The sequence below is a fragment of the Panthera pardus genome, unplaced genomic scaffold (assembly GCF_024362965.1).
Source record: "Panthera pardus isolate Hobbes unplaced genomic scaffold, ASM2436296v1 HiC_scaffold_20, whole genome shotgun sequence".
Taxonomy (NCBI): domain Eukaryota; kingdom Metazoa; phylum Chordata; class Mammalia; order Carnivora; family Felidae; genus Panthera; species Panthera pardus.
Genome location: NW_026526766.1, coordinates 88,348,685 through 88,371,941, shown reverse-complemented (window position 1 = coordinate 88,371,941; position 23,257 = coordinate 88,348,685). Strand labels below are relative to the sequence as shown.

Genomic DNA, 23,257 nt, shown 5'->3' with positions numbered 1-23,257 from the left:
TGAAAGATACACAGAGCCAGTCCCCTCCATCAAAAAGCAAAAACATAAAAAGAATTCTGGATCGCTTTCTAGGACTCTGTTGTCAAAGAAGCCTACGGTTACTGGAGACGGAGCATAAAGACGGACACCTCACCATCTTCAAACCACTCTGAATACGGCACCCCCACACCTCACCCCTGCCTCATCCCAGCTAAGTTTACACCCACATCGTGGCCACTTTTCCTCCTCAATCTCCCTGATGGGTCCTGTCCTGTCCGTGTGGCCCACCGTGCCCTTGACTGGTTTCCCTGACTCTGCCCACTGCGTCGTGCCTCCACACTGCCACCAGAGGGGTCTTTCTAAAATGCAGCTCCGACCGAGCGGCTCTCCTATTAAAATCCCACGGAGAAGGCTGCTGGCAGAGGCGGAAGAGATCCTGCCCGTCACTGGTCAGCCACTACGTACTAGCAGGGTCACCTGTGGCAACACAAAGAACAGGACGGTCAAGTGCCCTGCAGGGTAGACTGCGGTTTGCAGATTATCAGGCAAGACGCGGTTCCTAGCGTGTAACAGGCCCTCTCAGCATGGCTGGGGTCATCATCAAGTCCGAGTTCCTGAAGCGGGTACACGAGGCCCTGCAGGGTCTGGTCTGCGACCAGCTTCTCCCACAACCCCTGGTCCCCCATTCCAGCCTCCCCAAACCTCTGGAAGCTTCCCCCACCGAAGCTTGTTGCTGCCCCAGCTTGTGAGCACTGTGACAAGTGCCATTTACTCTCTCCAGAATGCCTCCCCAGCCTACTTTCCATCCTCCTGGACTCACCCCTTCTAGTGAGCCTGACTGGTCCTCCCTCCTCCCTGCACCTCACCCCTAACTGATTATCTCCCCTTCACCTCATAGGTGAAGAATCTGTTAGCCTGGGCTCCAGGGTGGACAAGCCTTGTTTAAATTCAGTCTACCGTGCCTTGAAGACATTAATTTCCCAGCCTCAGTTTCTCGATTGCACAATAGGGCAACAACAGTATCTGCCCAGCCGGGCTGTCAGGAGGGCTCCACGCACACCGCAGGTGGAGAATTTCTGCACAAACGCCACGTGTGGTACCTGGCCCTAGGACCCTGCCCTACAGGTCAAGTACTTCTTCATTTATTATTGTTCCCACAATAATGTGAACTCTGGGGCAGAGACCAGCATTTTTTTTTTTTTTAATTTTCTTTAATGTTTATTTTTGAGAGAGAGAGAGAGAACGAATGGGGGAGACACCGAGAGAGAGGGAGAAACAGATTCCGAAGCAGGCTCCAGGCTCAGAGCGCTCAGCCCAGAGCCCGACGCGGGGCTCGAACTCAGGAGCCGCGAGATCATGACCTGAGCCAAAGTCAGATGCTTAACCGACTGAGCCACCCAGGCGCCCTGAGACCAGCATTCTTATCACAGCCTTCACCCTCTGCCCTGGGCTAGGCAGGACATACAGCACCACCAGGTGTTTATTTAAATGAACAGCTAGGCAGAACCCCTTGCACTTGACTGTCTTTAGCCACAAAGTAAAATATTAAGTCTGGAGTGAAGAGTGTACCTTAATTATCTGTGAACCTGCAGAAACAGCAGACAGCAGGATGGAGAGCAAATGGCACTTTACCAGGAATGCTTTTATAAAGATCTAGGAAACGCAATCATTTTTTTAAAAATGGAATGTAAACCATGGTCAAGATCCCGAAACACAGCGCAACGTAAAAGTACGTTTCTCTGTGCTTTCACAAGAAACAGGACTCGTGACAGGCCGGTATGGGCAGACGGCCCCTCCACACACTTTTTTTTTTTTTTTGTCTGTGGGGGAGGAAAGGGTCCCCAGATCCTGGCACTGGCCCCAATTCAAACTGTGGGCAGTGAGCCCGCTAATCAGAGAAGCATTTACTCTGTCACAGGTCCTTTTCGGCAAACTGAAAGCCTCCCCTTCTGCCTTGCCAGGCCGGGGATGGTTTGCGAGTACTCACTTCGTATGTCCTGATCTCCCTGAAAAGGTCATCAAGGATGCCTGGGTCAGGTTAGACCCGACTCACCGAAGGGGCTACCCAAGGGCAGATGAATCCCCGAGAATGTCTTGTTTGCCATTATTCCCCCTATTGCTAACCGGAGTAACTGAACAGGACCATAAAAAGCTATCTGGGTTCCAAAAAGCAATGGCTGATTCTATTCACGGCCCACCTTTTCAATTCAGTTTTTTCTTTTTTTTTTGAAAAAAAAAAATTTTTTTTTAATGTTTATTTATTTTGAGACAGAGAGAGACAGAGCATGAACGGGGGAGGATTAGAGAGAGGGAGACACAGAATCCGAAACAGGCTCCAGGCTCTGAGCTGTCAGCACAGAGCCCGACGCGGGGCTCGAACTCACGGACCACGAGATCGTGACCTGAGCCCAAGTCGGCCGCTCAACCGACTGAGCCACCCAGGGCGCCCCTTCAATTCAGTTTTAAGGCATTCCGTGTAGGGTGCTACACTACCCCCCCCCCATAAGTCTATTAAGCAGACTCTCTCATGACAGGTGTTTTGAGAGGCCAGGCGACAGAGGCAGAGGTGAAGGTTACTCACGTGCCTCTCCCACGGCTTCCCATCCATCAGTCTGCATGGCTCACACTCAGCCCCTTGCACTGCTTTCTCTCTCTCTCTCTCTCTCTCTCTCTCTCTTTCTCTCTCTCTGGATCTTGCTCTCTCCCTTCCTCTCCTCTGGATCTCTTCCTCTGCCCACCTCTGCCATCCTCCCCCCGTCCCGTGTCCCCTGGGTTCTCCCTTTCTGGTCTCAGCCTTTCTCCTCTTGGGTCTCTGCCTCCCTCTCCTCCTTAATTCCCACCTCTTTCTCTTTCTCCCTCGTCTGTCTTCTCTGTCACCCAACACAGACAGTGTAACAAAGTACCTAGATGTGGGTTAAGAAAGAAGGATCTGAACGCCAATTTCGGGGACTGACAACTCTCATCATCGGAGGGCAAAGTTAGACTCTCAAATGTCAGTAATTAGCAAGCTGTTTTTCCAAACGGCTTTGGAAGTAGAACTTCAACGAGGCAAGAAAACAAGATTGACCATAATTTGCTCTGTGTTCTTTTTTTAACCAAGGTAATCTTGGGCCCAGCCGACTATGAAAAATGACTTAATCTGCCCTCTCTGAGGCTCAAATTCGGGACCTTCCGATTAGGAGACGGACGCCTGCCAGCTGCACTAAAAAGGACAATTTAAAATTGACCATACGTTGGGAATTATTAAAGCTGGTGATGAGTACAAGGAATTCAATGGGCTGTGTGCTTTTCCTTTAAAAAAGTAAAACAAGGGGCGCCTGGGTGGCGCAGTCGGTTAAGCGTCCGACTTCAGCCAGGTCACGATCTCGCGGTCCGCGAGTTCGAGCCCCGCGTCGGGCTCTGGGCTGACGGCTCAGAGCCTGGAGCCTGCTTCCGATTCTGTGTCTCCCTCTCTCTCTGCCCCTCCCCCGTTCATGCTCTGTCTCTCTCTGTCCCAAAAAAAAAAAAAAAAAAAAAAAAAAAACGTTGAAAAAAAAAAAAATTTAAAAAAGTAAAACAAAACAAAACAAAAAAACCCACAAGCCCCCCAAAACTAAGAATTTATTTTATGAATCTTTCTGGGTGTTTAATTATGATCCGCTATTACAGACGGAAAGTTAAATTCTTCCCATATCCCACTTGATCTTATGGTCTTGTATTTACCTTTTCCAGTTTTATTGATATGATTTACATATCACATTGTGTAGGAGTTTCAGGCGTACAACCTAACAACTTGCTGTATGTAGACTGTGAAAAGATTAGTTACCACAGTAAGTTTCGTTAACATCCGTATCACCACACAGTTGCACGTTTTTTCCTTATGATGAGAACCCTTAAGATCTACTTCTCTTAGCAACTTTTAAATATACGGCACAGTGCTGTTAACTATACTATCTATAGCATAACTATATAGTTACATCTATAGTCTAACTAACTATACAGTGCTGTTAACTAACTATCGTGTTGTACAACGGTGTTATGTATTTTTTTTTTTAATTTCTCCGTCGACCATTTTTCCTGTTTCTATTTCGGATCAGCGATTACACTGGCAAAATTATGACGATTTTAGAACAAGGTAATGAGAGGTAGATGTTCAGTCTTCACATCTTTGGAGCTGTGGAAAGAGTAAGATGCCAATCATGAATCAAGGGGATTCCTTTTCCACAATTAAAACATTCAGCATGGGCGTAAGAAAGGATCTGGGGCAGGGGCGGCGGGGGACGCCTGGCTGGCTCAGTGAGGCGAGCGCAGGGTTCTTGATCTTGGGGTCGTGAGTTCGAGCTCCACATTGGGTGTAGAGAAGACTTAAATAATTACAACTTACAAAAAAAAAAAAGGATCAGGAAAAGGGAAGATACTTTTCCTTAAAACTGATGATAGAAGTATTAATTTTATGCATCAGAGCAAACACGGAAACAAACTGTCTTGTTAACAAGAAAAACTATGGGTAGGTTCAGCTCGATTCTGTCATGACTTCAGCCATTGGAGAAACTGGCAATGCCAACCTTTTAGACTGCTCAATATTTGTTTAAAGTAACAGCTGATATGTGCTAACATCCTGCTCTGTGCCAGGCTCTGTGCTGAGCAATGTAACTGAAATCTCTCCCGCAAATCTCACAACTCAACGAAGGAGGGCCTACCACGAGTTGTATTTGGAAATGAGAACGCCACCGAGGCTCAGACAGCACGATGCCCAGGACCAACGGGCAGCAGGGTTGGCATCCAGGCCCCGGCCGGCTGGCTCTGGAGCTGCGGGTGTCACACGAGAAGAGGACTCTGCAATGCCCTAGCCACGAAACTGTCTGCATTTAGGGACCTCTCAAAGGAACCTCATGCGGGTATAAATGCAAACAGTCAGCACTTTATCGATTTCAAAACCTTCACGTGAACCATCTCCTAGATCCCCAAAACGATCCTCTCAAGGTTGGCTGGACAGAGGATGTTGGTTCTTTCTGTCTTAGAGGCAAAGAAACAGAGAGGCCGAGAGAGGTTAGACAAAAATGGATCTCCTGACTCCAAATTCAGAAGCATTTCCAAAGGGCACAGGGGCCTTTCTCCTCCTCCTCTCTAGAAACCTCAGGGCGGCGGTATGCAAATAAGGTAAGGGTGTCTACAAAGCGCTTGGTGCCAGCGCCTGTCACATCATAAATGCTCACCAGTTTTAATGTCACCTCAAGCGAGGAGAACTGGCTGGCTTTCCATTAGGTTCCTGGAAGAGGCTGGCATTTTCTTTGTTACTAAACAAGGGAAGCACGTGATGAGCCCAGGAGAGAGTATTTAGAAAGAGAGCCTGGGCTGCTCTACAGAAGTTCTAACACTGTACATATCTGTGCAGCTGGCACCACATAAAGTATTTGCCAGAAAGTTAACTGCTGAAAAGCAGCATTTTAAAGCGGCCCTTAAAATAAATTTTGCAAGTTCAAGAAGAGTTCACTTCACATTACTTTTGATTCCACACTACAGAGCTAGCATATACATGTACAATATTCATGAACGATGTATGCAAATACACACGTAAACAAAGAAGAGTGAACTGGGGAAAAAAAAAAAAAAAAGAATTCAAATGGCCAGTGCTCGGGGCGCCCGGGGGGCTCAGTCGGTTAAGCGCCTCACTTCTGCTCAGGCGTGATCTCAGGGCTCGGGGGTTCGAGCCCCAGGTCAGGCTCTGTGCTGACAGCTCAGAGCCTGGAGCCTGCTGCGGGATCTGTGTCTCCTTCTCTCTCTGCCCCTCCCCCGCCCGTGCTGTCTCTCTCTGTCTCTGTGTGTGTGTGTCTCTCTCTCTCAAAAATAAACATTAAAAAAATGTTTTTTACATGGCCAGTGTTCATGTTTTTTTCCACATCTCTAGAGGGAAGCAATAATCAGAAAGCTGGGTGTTTGAAGTCAACCTAAGATTGTAAAGCTAAATGTGGTCATGGTGAATACATACTGCCTATAAACACACATTTCCACAAAGTTGGAAGGCAAAATTCAAATGTTTTAAATGCTCATTATACGCATACAATATCTCCAGAAGGACACACAAGAAAACTCCTGAGTGACTGCCTCTGGGTAGGGAACCTGGGTAGGAGACACAATTACTTTTCACTAAATACCCTTTTAGAATGTTCTTTTTTAAAATCATGTACAGCTATTTTAATATACATTTAAATTTTCTTCTGCGAAAGATGTTCATTTTTATCAGTATTAGTCTTCTAGAAAAGAAAGAAAGAATAGCCTTATTTCAGATGTTCTTGAAGCTGCCATTTCCACATCCACAGAGAGTGCCAAAGGTCACAGTCACAGTTGGTAAAGCACCGAATGGCTGAAACTCGGCTCTCTGGAGCCAGACGGTATGGGTTCAAATCCCAGCATCACCACTTGCTAGCTCTGGGACCTTAGACAAGTTTCCTAACCTTCTGGGGCCTCAAGTTCCTCATCTGTAAAGTGGAAATAACCACAGGGCCATCATGAGAAACACGCACACCGAATCATATAGAAATACTGAAACACTGCTTGGCATATAGTAAGCGTTTAATTGTTGCTTTGACAGCTAGGCCTGGGGAGCGCATAGATGCATGATCAGGTCGCATTCACGGCGGGAACCATCTTTGACAGAATGCAAAAGCTGACTTATATTCGACTCTCTGTGCCCTGAGCTGCCTGCGCCCTGAGCGGGTATCAATAAACACTAATTGATTGACTTAGGAGGTCAGTAAAAAACGGAAAGGCTGGACAGGAAGCAGTAAGACGCTTTAGATGAGATCCACCCCCTAAAATAAAAACCAATAATTCAACTATGCACTAAATCTCCGGTTTACCCCAAGAAAACAGTCTGCCCTAAATCTCCGGTTTACCCCAAGAAAACAAAAACAATGTCACAGCTCTGAAAGTCCAGTTCATCTACTCCGCCCGTGGGCGTCCATCTGCAAATGGAGATAATGCCTAACACTAACTCGATACAGATGTAAATGAGAATGTGCTCAGAATTTTGAGCAACTTGGAAAATAAGCGACGCATTAACTGAAGATGATTTTGGCCGCTTCCAATGCCAACTTTCAGGGACAAATAAACCATCTCCTCCCTCCAAATGGTGGATTTTGTGAGCCGGCTCGAAGGCCCAAAATCGCAGGCAGGGAAGAGGGATGCATGTCCACATCCTGCGAAAGCAAGAGCAAACAGGTTTCACCTGCATCACTGGTGTTTATGGTTTAAGCTGCTTATGTGACTCCAGGCAGGCCCTCAAATCAAAAAGGAAAAAAAAAAAAAAAAAAAAAAAAAAAAAAAAAAGGTGGCTGGTGAGGGTCACGGGGCTATTAAAAAAAAAAAAAAGTTGGAAGGAAAAGAGGTTAGACCATTTATGAGGCCTTCGTTTATTTCTCCTTCCTTTTAAAAAGAAGTACGTTACAACTTCATGGCACACTAGCAGCAATCCAACTTGTTCTCAGATGAGCTTTACGTTTCTATTCCTATTTTAAGTCCTCAGTGAAAATGACAGAGAAATACCAGCAGGATTTCGTCTGGGATGTCCGGTCCCTACGTCAGGTCGATTTCAAGTCCAAAATGACGACCCCCACGCACCCTCCCCGGTTCACTTTCTTTCAGTTGTTACTAGCAAAGAAAAAGAAAGACAACAGGAAAGAAGGGCACAGGGGATGAGAGAAGGGAAGGAAAGGAAAGCAGAACGGAAAAAAGGCAAAAAGAAAGATGCTCCTGGTTCTGCACTTTTTATGGAGCGAACCCAACATGAGGCCCCCCCCTCCCCCGCCAAGTACGCTGGACTCATTCACAACGCCTTCCTCAAATGTGTAACTTCGCTTCCCCCATCCCCGCGAAAAGGGAGAATTCCTAAGACCTCGTCGTGGTGCAGATAAGAGTGGGTTGGGGGTTGGGGGCGCGTGGGGCGTGGGGTAGAAAGATCACTTGAAATTCCGCATCCATAAATGGTAGAGCGGTGTTCCTTTGTACACGACACTTAATGAGAATCACATGTTTCACAAACACGGGTCGACCTTTTTGACACATAATTCCCAATTCACGGTGGAAATTCCACAACGTCGGCTCACAGGGCCGTTCGGGCCTGTAGAGTTCGCTTTCTCAAACTTTCTCGGGGAGAGCCCCCCCCCACCCCTCCGGCTGGGGGCCCGGAGACACCGCCATCCCGGCGTGGGCTCCCAGGGTAGGGCGCGGGGACCGGAGCCCCGCACCCTCCCGCTCGGCCCGCAGCGCCCAGGCAGGGTCGCGGGAAAGACCAGGAGAGAGCAAGAAAGGGGGGGGGGGGGGGGCAGAGAAAGGGAAAGGGAAAGGGAAGGGAGGGGCAGGGAGGGCGCGGAGGGAGCGCGCGCGGGCGGGCGGGCGCGGCCCGGGAAGGCCCGGCCCGCGGCCCCGCCGCCGCCTCGAGCGCTCGGCGCCAGCCGGCGCTTACCTTCCAGGTAGCAGCTGGAGGACGAAGAGAGCCCCTTCTTGGATTTGCAGCCCACCAGCTTCAAGCAGATCTCCAACATTTTCGCGGGCCGGCGGCGTGGGGGCCGGCGCCCCCCGGCTCGCTGCGCCGCGCGCTCAGGCCCGGCGCGCCCCGCTGGCCCCGCGCGCCCTCCCGCGCCCCGGCGGCCCCGCCACGCCGCCTCGCCGCCGCCCCGCGCGCCCGCCCATGGCCGCGGCCGCGTCTCCGTCTCCGCTCCGGACGCGCCTGTTAACAAAGGGCCCCGAGCCCGGCCCGCGAGGCCCGCCCCCGCCGCCGCCTTAACCCCCTCGGCGCCGCGCCGGTCGGCCGGCCCCGCTCGTCGCGGGCGATCGGCAGGCCCGACCCGGCCCGGCCCCCTTGCCGAGATCCAAAACCAACCCGGGGCCGGTTTCTAGGTCCACACGGGTGCTGATTTCAGGTGCAGCACCGAGTGGTTCTCAACGTTGCCGAGTCCTAACGGCCCAAGAAAGACACACGGGCTACTCTGGCTGCCGCCAGCGCAGGCCTGCTCGGCCACCACTTTTGCAACCTCGAGCATCTCCGTGGCGAGACGCCAACCTGCACCGCTTACAGCCCAGCTCGGCGGGTGCGCGGGGCTCAGGCAAACGCTGTGTCCCCAAAATGTTGGTGAATAATGCAGATTCCTCTGCAGCTACCAGTGCTGGTCTCATTTCACGTTCACGGAGTCTACAGTGATTAAGGCTAACTCAGTGGGTGTATAAAGAATGAATAATCAGAGCTAGAACCAACATGACAACCTCACAGGTATGCAACACGTTTGTCAAATCCTACATTCAGACTAGGAGATGGTTGGAAACGGGAGGAGAGGTGTGAGTTCAAGTTCAAACATAATTTCTGATTATATGTAAAGGGAATTGAGCTTTCACAAGGAGAAATCCTCAGAGGCAGGGCCTGGGTCCCTTCTTTGCCTTATTTTCTTCCACAAGGATTTTTTTCCCCCTTGGTTTGGTGAGTGCCACGGGGGGTACCGTTATTTGAAACCCATTTCATTGCCGTTCAGGGCTCAAATATTTATAGCTCTGGTTAGGACTGATCATATACAATATTATAACAAAATAACAATAATCACAATGGTGTATTATGTGACACAAAATCAGAAATCTAGATCAGCGGGAAGTAACAGGGAACCCAATCATGCCAACGAATTTAATAAATATCGTATATATTTCAGTAACAATAAGAAAAGGAATTTAATAAGTAGTACGAAGTAACTGCCCTGCAACAGAGAAAAAAAATCAATGTAGCTCACATCTTAGAACACATGAGTAGTAATAAGAAAGGATGCGTGGAAGATCTTAGGAGTAGATCTGATGTGCGTCAGACTCTTAGGAGAAACATGGTCCATTCGTTACAACGCTGCGTTTGCACAACGATCCTGTGAGGACTGGGGTGGTTATTATCCCAAATCTTCAGGGTAAGACCTGGTAGTCAGGAAAGTCAAGCACCCTGCCCAAGGTTGGAAACCGACGCTGGTCTTGCCTGGTTCCAAGGATCAGGCTCCTGACCGGAGGATTACACTGTACCCTCTCATCAACAATAAATTCCAAATGGATTAAAGCCTTGGAGATCTGTATCTTTGGTTAAATAGCTACCATATCGGGGCGCCCGGGTGGCTCAGTCGGTTAAGCGTCCAACTTCGGCTCAGGTCACGATCTCACTGCTCATGGGTTTGAGCCCTGTGTCGGGCTCTGTGCTGACAGCTCAGAGCCCGGAGCCTGCTTCGGATTCCGTGTCTCCCTCTCTCTCTGCCGCCCCTCCCCTCCCCATATAAATAAACATTAAAAAAAAAATAGCTAACATATATTTCAGAGCCAGTGTTGGTTAAGAGACCCTGGCTACGAACAGTCAACCCCAGAAGGCAAAGCTGGACTCATTTGTTATACTTTCCAGCCTATCCTGTAACAACAGAAACCTGGGTATCTTGGAATGGCTCAGTAACAAGATCTTCATGTAGGTCTGCCAAATACAGCACATAAAAATTCACAAGTGGACTGGACATGACTCGTGCGTATCACCGGGGTTCTCAGCCAGGGCATTAATAACTTTTCGGAAGTGTCCTACCGAATTGTGATCGGTGTACAAAATGTGTTTGTCTCGCAACTGAGTGGTTAGTGCTGTGGCACCAGCTCAGGCCTCATGAGCACCTAAGAAGGCGCGGGCAGGACGTTAAGTGTGCACCTGCAGACACAAGAGACGAGCGTGGTGACTGTGGGTGCCATCTAGACTCTGGGAGGCACGCTCATTCTGCTAGAGGGCCTGCAGGTAGTGCCAGCTGACTGGCTTAGTGTTGTCTTGAATCTTTCAAACTCCCAAACGTAGCACCAAAAATAGAATTGAAAGCGTGCCACCAGGACAAACTGAAAAATACAGTATCTGTTTTGGTGCCCTTCCGGAAAGTTCTTTATTACTGGACCAAACAATAATAAAGCGTGTCACTGATACAGCATTTCAGGTTTAAAGAGCCGGACTCAAATCGGCAGCTTAGTGCCAACAATTATACGTTGGCAGGCATTTTTGCGGCTCTGACCGCTTCCTTGAATACTACCAGTTAATACAGGTCCGAATACTTGTTTGCATGTGAGGCACTTCATGTTGGGATGTAAGTTTATTTTAAAAGGCTAATGGCTATTACGAATATTCTCTTCTTGAATCTAAAATGACCTTATCCTCTCAAATCCTCTTAAAATGAGTAATGCTTATAAACTGCATCCAAACCTTTTAAGTTATAGTTATAAAAGCATGCATCCACAGGTCTGGCGAAACACTCTGAATCAGCAACAACAAATATTGAAAATTTTGCCAACCTGTACACTGCCAGACCACACTGGACCCAGCTTTTGATGCGTTTGAAACTCATTTGCAAGGTACAAAAGGCGCTGTTACAAGCAAATAAAGGCGAGCCCCGATCTTCTTACAAGAATGAAAAAAAGACCCGAGAAAGGTTTCCCTTGAGCAACCTTAAATCCAAAGGCATGAACTTACACAAGCAAAAAAACGAAAAAGATGTGAACTAACGTGTTGGTTTGGTTGCATCCAGTTTGGGAAAGAAACAGACTTTTAATGTGCACCTGATACGTGCCAGGCACCAGTGTTACAACGATCCCATGAACTTTGGGTAGTTTAATTCCATTTCACAGATAAGGAAACTTGGGGGGATGGGGAGAGGGCTCTGTCCAAGTTCACACAGCTCTGGAAGCGGTATGGTCCAGAGCCCCTGACCTTTCCAAAATGGCACACGATTTTCAATTTAAGGGAAAGGGTAAGATAAGCAAAGCTAGAGGTTGAAATAAAAATCGTTAACTGTTAGGGAAAACGTCTTAAAAGAAAACAGTTCAGAAAACTAGAACTATTGAAGAATATTTTAAAACATATTAAGTATATATCGTTTTTTTATTTTCTAGGTTTATTTATTTAGAGAGAGAGTGCACATGTGAGCATGAGAGGGGCAGAGAGAGGGAGAATCCCAAGCAGGCCTCAGCACAGAGCCTGACATGGGGCTCGAAGTCAAGAACCTTGAAATCATGACCTGAGCCGAAATCAAGAGTTGCACGCTTAATGGATTGAGCCACCCCCGTGCTCCAAAAACCACTGTTTTAGAAGAGAGAAGAGGTGCTTGTTTTCACTGGAAATAGGACAAACGTGAATGGATATTTCTAAAATTTTCTCATTTGAAACCCATTTTTTCCTCCATCTAGGAAACACACAACTCTAGAACAAGTCACCAAAAGAGGACCCTTCTCTTAAAGATTTTAGGCTAAAGACAATTTTTTTTAAGTTTGGAGTTCAGTCCTATTTAAATGTGGGGGGGAGGTGGGGCACAAGTGGGTCAAGGGAAGGAGACAGGAGCTGCAGGATGGGGGGTCAGGTGGAAGGGAGACAGGTGAATCCGACATGGGGCCTGGTGTGGAACCCCCCCGGACCAGATGATCCCAAATGTGACAGACCCCTTCCCTGTTTCTGGCCCAGCCAGTAACTTTGGGGGGTGGGGGGCGGGAGAGCAAAGATCTCGAAGTAAGCACATGCTATTTTACACGCACCTGCCAACAAAGCCCACTTCCTCTGACTCTGCAAACACTCTCCCGCGAGAGCCTGCTGGGTCCAGTGTGGGTCCAACAAAAGGAAAATGCGGCTCAGAAGACCACATCAGTCAGTCGCATCCATTTTGGCCACTGTACAAGGACACATGTGCATCTCTTACAAGTTTTCCCATGAGATAGCACTACCTGGGGGTCAAGTGTCACAAAGGCCTGCTGATTCTGGACTGGTAAGACGGGGAGGCAACACGGCAGAGGCTGAATGAGCTACTCACGCAGCCTAGCTCCGAACGGCACGTGTACATCATCCACTGTGGTGGCCTGGGCAACTGACTTCACCTCTCAGAGCCCTCATTTCTTCGACCGTTAACACTGGGGGTGAGGGGCTATCTCATAGGGTTACGAAGATTAAACATAATGTATGGAAGGTGCTCCATATACAGTAGCTATTGTTATTTCCAAAAGAGCCCCCTTACCAGATCAGATGATGGTCTGTGTTCCTGCGTAAGTCTTACTGGGACTAAGTCAAGAGCTAAAATTAACAAATGTGATATGTGAAAATGATTCCAGAAAGCACGGTCTGAGGGAGTGAAAGTAGTCTGGAGGTTTTCCAAGGGACAAGGAATCCATTTATTTTATTAAGGGAAAGAAACACTAGCTATGGAGTAGGAGTAGCAACTGAGATTGAAATGTCAGAGTCCTACCTTTCATCCGAAAGCCAGGGATTGCAACCACAGCTTTGTGGCAAATCACAAACTCCACACCCCACATCTTTAATGGGGGCCGATTTCAGGACCAGGACTTGATGAGCTAGCCGCACACAGTTAATACTGATTGTTTTGTTAGTTCCCCTGGTATTTCCAGAGCTACAATTCTTAGCTGGGGGCCAAATTCGAACTGCCTTAGAGTAAATCTACTTTCTAGAAAATCTCATTACATCAAGACTCTACATTTTTATAATTAACAAGTCAAACATAACTATTAAACAATAATTTTTCTCTAGGTGGAAGCAATTTATTATGGGTATGCCCATTTTTAAATTAATTTTAATTTTTAATCAAAGTAATACACATGCAAGGTTAAAAATCAAATAGTACTGAAGTTTTGTAATAAAAACAGCAATCCCCTAACTCCATCCCCCAGTTTGCTGCCCCAGAGGCAGGGAGCCTCCTTCAGATTTCTAACTAATATCCTCATATTGTTTCTGGAGTCATCAGCTTTCCACATTATATTTGGTAGCATCCCAACCTCCCTAAACAGTAAAATCACAATTTTTGGTTAAATCAATAGTGTTTACATTACTGTGATGATATAAATATTGTTCACTGTTCTGCCAATAATATACTATGAATATTTCCTTTATTCATTTAACCTAGAGATATTAATTACCTTGATTTTTTTCATTTGACTAATCTTCTATAGATCTATTACTGTTTCCCCCCAAATATTTCGAAGATCTGTTAAACACCTGGTAGCATTTTTTCCAAATACTAAAACACTTAAAATATTCTCAATTCTAGTTATTGACTTCTGTTCTTCTTTTGCTGGAATTCACTGTCCAGTGCCTTCCTGAAAAGAAAAAAAGGTGAGGGGGGGTGGAAGGGTGGGTGCTGCAGGTCCAAAAAATGCCTTTCTTCTATGCTACTCTGACAGTTTGGCTGGGTATAGAATTCTAGGTTAAAAGTAACTTTTCCCTATAGGAACGACCCAACACTAATATCATCCTCAATGGGGAAAAACTGAGAGCTTTTCCCCCAAAGTCAGGAACAAGAGAGGGATGTCCACTCTTGCCACTGTTATTCAACATAGTATTGGAAGTCTTAGCCTCAGCAATCAGACAGCACAAAGAAATAAAAGGCATCCAAGTCGGCCAGGAGGACGTCAAACTTTCACTCTTCGCAGATGACATGATACTCTATACGGAAAACCCAAAAGATTCCACCAAAAAACTGCTAGAATTGATTCATGAATTCAGCAAAGTTGCAGGATATAAAATCAACGCACAGAAATCGGTTGCACTCCTATACACCAACAGTGAAGCGACAGAAAGAGAAATCAAGGGACCGATCCCATTTACAGTTGCACCAAAAACCATAAAACACCTAGGAAGAAATCTAACCAAAGAGGTGAAAAATCTATACACTGAAAACTATAGAAAGCTAATGAAAGAAATTGAAGAAAACACACACAAAAAAAGTGGAAAAGATTCCATGCTCCTGGATAAGAAGAACAAATTTTGTTAAAATGTCGATACTACCCAAAGCAATCTACATGTTCAATGCAATCCCTATCAAAGTAACACCAGCATTCTTCACAGAGCTAGAACAAATAACCCTAAAATTTGTATGGAACCAGAAAAGACCCCAAATAGCCAAAGCAATCTTGAAAAAGAAAACCAAAGCAGGAGGCCTCACAATCCCAGACCAAGCTATACTACAAAGCTGTAATCATCAAGACAGTATGGTACTGGCACAAAAACAGACACTCAGATCAATGGAACAGAATAGAGAACCCAGAAATGGACCCACAATCGTATGGCCAACTAATCTTTGACAAAGCAGGAAAGAATAGCCAACGGAATAAAGACAGTCTCTTCGGCAAGTGGTGCTGGGAAAACTGGACAGCGACACGCAGAAGAATGAACCTGGACCGCTTTCTTACACCAGACACAAAAATAAACTCAAAATGGATGAAAGACCTAAATGTAAGACAGGAAGCCATCAAAATCCTCGAGGAGAAAGCAGGCAAAAACCTCTTTGACTTTGGTCGCAGCAACTTCTTACTCAACACGTCTCCAGAGGCAAGGGAAACAAAAGCAAAAATGGACCACTGGGACCTCATCAAGATAAAAAGCTTCTGCACAGCGAAGGAAACAATCAGCAAAACTAAAAGGCAACCGACAGAATGGGAGAAGATATTTGCAAATGACATATCAGATAAAGGGTTAGTATCCAAAATCTATAAAGAACTTATCAAACTCAACACCCAAAAAACAAAAATCCAGTGAAGAAATGGGCAAAAGACATGAATAGACACTTCTTCGAAGAAGACATCCAGGTGGCCAACTGACACATGAAAAAATGCTCAGCATCACTCATCATCAGGGAAATACAAATCAAAACCACAATGAGATGCCACCTCACCCCTGTCAGAATGGCGAACATTAACAACTCAGGCAACAACAGATGTTGGCGAGGATGTGGAGAAAGAGGGTCTCTTTTGCACTGTTGGTGGGAATGCAAGCTGGTGCAGCTACTCTGGAAAACAGTATGGAGGTTCCTCAAAAAACTAAAAATAGAACTGTCCTACGACCCAGCAATGGCACTACTAGGCATTTCTCCACGGGATACAGGTATGCTGTTTCGAAGGGACACATGCACCCCCATGTTTATAGCAGCACTATCGACAATAGCCAAAGGATGGAAAGAGCCCAAATGTCCATCGATGGATGAACAGATAAAGAAGATGTGGTCTATATAGACAATGGAGTATTACTCGGCAATCAAAAAGAATGAAATCTTGCCATTTGCAACTGCGTGGATGAAACAGGAGGGTATTCTGCTAAGTGAAATTAGTCAGAGAAAGACAAAAATCATATGACTTCACTCATATGAGGACTTTAAGAGACAAAACATATGAACATAAGGGAAGGGAAACAAAAATAATATAGAAACAGGGAGGGGGACAAAACAGAAGAGACTCATAAATATGGAGAACAAACTGAGGGTCACGGGAGGGGTGGTGGGAGGAGGGATGGGCAAAATGGGGAAGGGGCACTAAGGAATCTACTCCTGAAATCATTGTTGCACTATATGCTAACTAATTTGGATGTAAATTTTAAAAAAGAAAAAAGAAAATTAAAAAAAAATAACTTTTCCCATTTAATTTTGAAGACATTTCTGCACTAGCTTCTAGCTTCCACCAATCCCCTCAATTCCAGTTATAGGCCTCACCGCCCCCTGCTTTCTGTGATAATGCATCCAATGTTAATTCTTTTTCTCAGGATCTTACAAGCACACTGGCTCACTTCTAATCGATACCTCTCTCAGAAGGAGTTAGGTTTCAATTTGCTTTTGACTATCTTCCATTTTGAAAACTGTGTTCACCTTTCTTGTCCAATTATCCTTTTTTGTTCTTTTGCCCTTACGCATTTTCATTTAGAAAAAAACCATCTTCATATTATCACTTCACAGTTGGGCTTGGGAACAGACATAAAAACAGGTCTTCAATCTTTAATCATTTTTAATCCGAATCTCTATTGCCCATTTTATAGATGAGGTAACTGAGGCACAAACAGGTTAAATAACTTGCATGAGGTCTCACAGCAAAGTATGGCAGAGCCAGGGAAAGAACCCAGACCTCCAAACTCCCTCGTTAGATTTTTTTTCCATTATGTCACACCCGCTAGGTAGCTACCGTATCCATCATCAAGAGCTGACAGACCAGTTTAGGACACCAGGCTGCAAAACTATTTACAGTTTGCTGCACACCACAGGTTTCAAATCATAATATTGCCGGTGGTGAAGAAGCAAGCAAAGCCTGAATTCTTACATCCATTTACAAGTCAAGTTATAAACAGATACATGATTATTTTTTTTAGTGTTTTTATTTATTTTTGAGACAGAGAGAGACAGAGCATGAGCAGGGGAGGGGCAGAGAGGGAGCGACACAGAATCCGAAGCAGGCTCCAGGCTCCGAGCTGTCAGCACAGAGCCTCATGCGGGGCTCGAACTCACAAACCGCAAGATCATGACCTGAGCCGAAGTCGGACGCTCAACCGACTGAGCCATCCAGGTGCCCCTAAACAGACGTATTATTAAACAAATATAGTCTGGGATAATTGGTATTAAACTCTAAGTGCAAGAATTCAACTCAGAGAGGTTCCATGCATTTTCATGAATTGTCTTTGTCCCTTTACTTTAGTTAACTTTTATAATAAATGCCAAAGAATTTTATTTTAAATCCCTAAATCTCGTTTGCTTGCCTCTAACCTGAATATTGACTAAAGAGTAGGCTAACTCCAAACCAAATCAAAAATAGCAATGTTGCAAAAGTCAAAACGCTTCAGACTATTATCTTTAGAATAAGGTAAGCTTAAGCACAAACTTTATGCAGAAACACTGATAAAGGAAAAGCCCGAATGGGCCAGACCCGTTTTCTTTTCAAACGCTGCTTTTGGCTTTTATAGTTTTGTTCACTTTGATCTGGGACACCAGTGGTTAACTTTTCCTTCTCTTTCTCTAAGACTGAAAGAATCTGGCCAGCAGAGAGCAGGCCAGGGAGATCACGTTACTTGGGGGTGGGGGAGGCAGGCAGCTGGAGGGAGGGTAGAGAGAAGGGCCAGTAGGGAAGGAAAACACGTCCTCTGAACCTCCCCACAGTGCAAGGCCCAGCAGGGATCAGGAGGTTCGCAGAGGGGCTGGTGTTTATCCGGGTTATCTCTGGGGCAGCTGAAGGGGGCTGTGCGAGCATGGGCTCCCTGGGCACGAAGGTCCTCTGAGCAGCCCAGAGCTGCGCCCGGGGAAGGCAAGTTTCTCGACAATTGCTAGTGAGGCCTAAAATCCTAGAAAGGAAACACTGAAGTTGTTTTTATGTTTGCTTCTTCAAAACAGTCAGCACCGAAGTGTTCTGTTGTCAAGGTTCTTAAACGCACCCAAAGGACAAATGGATCCGCAAGACTTCATCCCTGCACTTGTTAGGAGTGGCTGTGGTCTGCAGAGGAGCAAAGGCGTGGCGAAATAAATGGGACTGCTTTTCTCCTCCAGAAGCGACAGATATGGCATATTAATCCAAAGCCACATAATAACCAGAGAAGTATGGCTGCAGAGAACCCTGGAGAAACTGCTCGTTAAGGGACACTGCGGTGATGTCAGGAGGAAAGAGTCACTTGAAGAGAAAACGGCATAGAGTTCTGCTTCCAAAGTCAACCGGCAGAAGCTGTCGGCCTGTCCGCCACCCCAGCTACCAGCTGGTGTGTCTAAGCTTGATATTCAGTAAAGCGGCGACTCCCAAATCGGATTTAACCACGAAGTGAATTTTCAAATTTTCGAACCAATGACAATTCATATTTATGGCTGTTTCAGCATAAGAACATTCTGATTGCAATTCTAAAAAACAGCATTAAAGTTAACTCCTCAGTAAGGCTTGGGCCAATAACTGCAGATCAACTAGACTTTCTTTGAGGAAAAATGAATGGGCATCCCACGCAGACTAGTTACAGGAACCCCCAAGCAAATAATGGCCCCCAACGTCTGTTCTCCACTCTTGCCCTCAACCCCTAAGTTTTAGACCTCAACCGTGTTTTAGATGGATATGCACCACCACCCCGCCATGTCCAGAATAAAGACGACACTTCCCAGTCTCTGCAGCTCAACATCACCATGTAACTGAGTTTTAGCCAATGGCATGTGAGCAGAAATGACAAGCCCCTTTCTTAGAAGGAATGGGAGGCAGTCTCTCTTCCACTTTGCACTGCCTGTACAAGGACAGGGCAGCCAGAGTGGCCATTTGGATCTTGAGGCAGAATCCACATTTCACTTTTTCATGTTTATTTATTTATTTTTGAGAGAGAGAGAGAGAGAGAGAGAGAGAGAGAGACAGAGACAGAGAGAGACAGAGCATGAGCAGGGGAGGGGCAGACAGAGAGAGAGAGAGAATCCCAAGAAGGCTCCGTGCTGTCAGCACACAGCCCAACGTGGGGCTTGATCTCATGAACCATGAGATCATGACCCGAGTTGAAATCAAGAGTGGGACGCTTAACCGACTGAGCCACCCAGGCGCCCCGAGAATCCACATTTTAAAGAGCAACAAGATGACAGCGTCTCCTTATACAGCCAGGACTGCTAACGTCAGCCTGTTGCAGAAGAAACAAACATCTAGTTTGTTTAAAACTGCTGGTGTTCTGGGGCGCCTGGGTGGCTCAGTCCGTTGGGCGTCCCATTTCAGCTCAGGTTGTGATCTCACGGTTTGTGAGTTCGAGCCCCGCGTCCGGCTGTGCGCGGTCAGCACGGAGCCTGCTTCGGATCCTCCGTCCCCCTCTTTCTCTCTGCCCCTCCCCTAATCAAGGGAATGAACACTGAAACAGCGAGCCACTCCTTTCTTCCCCCACAAAATCAGCAATAATCCAGAAAAGGAGCAAGACTCAGTGCTGGCAAGAATGCAAGCAAACAGGCACCCTCTAGTCCATGTTTCCTGCAAATGTAAATGGGAACATACTTTCCGGAGAGTGATTTAACAATTTTTCCATCAGAAGCCTTTTAAGATGTCCCCAGGCTTTAATGCCACAGCTTCATTCTGGGGCATTAACTTCAGGAAGAGTTGGTGCAAAATTTATTGCGAAGCTGTTCTGACAAAGATTTAGTACAAGAATGTTCATCACAGCACTGTTGATATTGGCAAAAGGAGGGAAGGAAGGGAAGAAGGGAGGGAGGGAGGGAGGGAGGGAGGAAGGAAGGGTGGGAGGAAGGAAGGGAGGAAGGAAGGGAGGGAGGGAGGAAGGAAGGGAGGGAAGAAAGAGGAAGGAAGGAAGGAAGGAAGGAAGGAAGGGAGGGAGGGAGGAAGGAAGCAACCTAATTGTCCAATGGCCGGGGATCAAATGAAATGTTGCATTCACATGGTACACCACTAAAAAATAATGTTTTCAGGGGGGCGCCTGGGTGGCTCAGTCGGTTAAGCGTCTGACTTCAGCTCAGGTCACGATCTCACGGTTCATGAGTTCGAGCCCCGCATCAGGCTCTGTGCTGACAGCTCGGAGCCTGGAGCCTGCTTCGGATTCTGCGTCTTCCTCTCTTTCTGCCCTGCCCTGCTTATGCTCTGTCTCTCTCTGTCTCAAAAATAAATAAAACATTAAAAAAAAATTTTTTTTAACTGCTGGTGTTCTACATCTGTTATAACAGCCACGTAGCCTTTATGCTAATAGTATTAAAAGACCAATTCTAACTCACAGAAATTTAAGAATTCCCTAAATCAACATTTCATTTTCTTTATCAAAAACTGTAAATTGGGGGGCGCCTCGGTGGCTCAGTCGGTTAAGCGTCCGACTTCAGCTCAGGTCATGATCTCACAGTCTGTGAGTTTGAGCCCCGCGTCGGGCTCTGTGCTGACAGCTCAGAGCCTGGAGCCTGTTTCAGATTCTGTGTCTCCCTCTCTCTCTGACCCTCCCCTGTTCACGCTCTGTCTCTCTCTGTCTCAAAAATAAATAAACGTTAAAAAAAAAAAAAGTTAAAAAAAAACCCAAAACTGTAAATTGGAGAGCAAGCATCTGAAACAGTCTCAGAACCTTTAGAAAATGAGGAAGTGTCCTAGATAATCAGGATAAGACACACAGCCCAGTGTCCCCTCACAAAGAACACTCAAATATCACACGTTAATTATTATTACCTTTAACCATCCCCTCCCCTTTCCACAATCTCTGGTCCTGGTGTAAGGAAAAAAAAAACCAAAAAAACCTCATGTGTTCTATCATATACCTGATAAAGACCCTGTATCCAGAATAACAGTGAAATCTTATCCCTCAATAATAAGACAGCATGCAAACCAATTTAAAAAAACAGGTGAAAGGCTGTAATTGACGTCACCAAAGAAGAAATACGAATGGCTAATTGCACGAAAAGATGTTCAGCATCATCGGTCATGCAAGAAACAGAAACTACAACCACAAAGAGATTCTCTTTCACACCCACTCGCTTAGCTAGAATCAAAAAGATAGACAAAACCAAGTGTTGGCGAGGATGGGGAGAAAACTGGGGCTTTCATACACTGCAGGTGGGAAGGTAAAATGGTAGGACCACTCTAGAAAACAGCTTGGCAATTTCTTAAAAAGTTCAATGCATACTTTTTTTTTTTATAAGAACCAGCAACTCTGCTCCTAGGAATCTACCCCAGAGAAATGAAAACACATAGTCACACAAAGACTTGTCCGTGAGTGCTCAGAGCAGCATTATTCATCACGGCCAAGAACCGGAAACAATCCAAATGTCCGTCAGTTGGTGAACGGAGAAACAAAATGTATATCCAAAGAATGGAGTAACACTCAACAATGAAAAGGAAAGATGTGCTGATCTGTGCTGCAACATAGATAAACCTCCAAGATCTGCTGCAGGTGGAAAAAGCCAATCACAAAAGACCACGTATTATTGCACGATTCCATTTATATGACATGTGCAGAAAAGGCAGATCTACAGAGACGGGGAGCAGATTAGCGGTTGCCCGGGGGTAGGGGTGGGATCGACCATGAAGGGGCACAAGGGATGTTTTTGGCACGATGGACATGTTCTAAAACTGGATTGTGGGGATGGTAAATTTGTTGGAAATCAATGAATTGTACACTAAAACAGTGAATTTGATGGCATATAAAGGATACCTCAAAAAACCTAAACAAGATGGGTGCCTGAGTGGCTCAGTCGGTTGAGCATCCGACTTCAGCTCAGGTCATGATCTCGCGGTCCGTGAGTTCGAGCCCCGCGTCGGGCTCTGTGCTGACAGCTCAGAGCCTGGAGCCTGTTTCAGATTCTGTGTCTCCCTCTCTCTCTGACCCTCCCCTGTTCACGCTCTGTCTCTCTCTGTCTCAAAAATAAATAAACGTTAAAAAAAAAAAAAGTTAAAAAAAAACCCAAAACTGTAAATTGGAGAGCAAGCATCTGAAACAGTCTCAGAACCTTTAGAAAATGAGGAAGTGTCCTAGATAATCAGGATAAGACACACAGCCCAGTGTCCCCTCACAAAGAACACTCAAATATCACACGTTAATTATTATTACCTTTAACCATCCCCTCCCCTTTCCACAATCTCTGGTCCTGGTGTAAGGAAAAAAAAAACCAAAAAAACCTCATGTGTTCTATCATATACCTGATAAAGACCCTGTATCCAGAATAACAGTGAAATCTTATCCCTCAATAATAAGACAGCATGCAAACCAATTTAAAAAAACAGGTGAAAGGCTGTAATTGACGTCACCAAAGAAGAAATACGAATGGCTAATTGCACGAAAAGATGTTCAGCATCATCGGTCATGCAAGAAACAGAAACTACAACCACAAAGAGATTCTCTTTCACACCCACTCGCTTAGCTAGAATCAAAAAGATAGACAAAACCAAGTGTTGGCGAGGATGGGGAGAAAACTGGGGCTTTCATACACTGCAGGTGGGAAGGTAAAATGGTAGGACCACTCTAGAAAACAGCTTGGCAATTTCTTAAAAAGTTCAATGCATACTTTTTTTTTTTATAAGAACCAGCAACTCTGCTCCTAGGAATCTACCCCAGAGAAATGAAAACACATAGTCACACAAAGACTTGTCCGTGAGTGCTCAGAGCAGCATTATTCATCACGGCCAAGAACCGGAAACAATCCAAATGTCCGTCAGTTGGTGAACGGAGAAACAAAATGTATATCCAAAGAATGGAGTAACACTCAACAATGAAAAGGAAAGATGTGCTGATCTGTGCTGCAACATAGATAAACCTCCAAGATCTGCTGCAGGTGGAAAAAGCCAATCACAAAAGACCACGTATTATTGCACGATTCCATTTATATGACATGTGCAGAAAAGGCAGATCTACAGAGACGGGGAGCAGATTAGCGGTTGCCCGGGGGTAGGGGTGGGATCGACCATGAAGGGGCACAAGGGATGTTTTTGGCACGATGGACATGTTCTAAAACTGGATTGTGGGGATGGTAAATTTGTTGGAAATCAATGAATTGTACACTAAAACAGTGAATTTGATGGCATATAAAGGATACCT

The 23,257-nt window shown here is 45.9% G+C and overlaps 1 protein-coding gene across 2 annotated transcripts in view; it reads right to left on the bottom strand.

The window, feature by feature from the left end:
* The window catches only part of ABL1 (ABL proto-oncogene 1, non-receptor tyrosine kinase), a 144,142-nt gene that overhangs the window by 36,776 nt on the left and 84,109 nt on the right, over positions 1-23,257 (bottom strand). Inside the window, exon 1 of one of the 2 annotated variants that reach the window (XM_053908436.1) lies at positions 8,423-8,652. The exons of the other annotated variant lie outside the window; for it this stretch is intronic. Coding sequence (XP_053764411.1) covers positions 8,423-8,501 — 79 coding nt within the window. The 5' untranslated portion in view covers positions 8,502-8,652. Of the gene's footprint in view, positions 1-8,422; positions 8,653-23,257 lie in introns of those variants that run through there. 2 annotated transcript variants of the gene reach the window in all.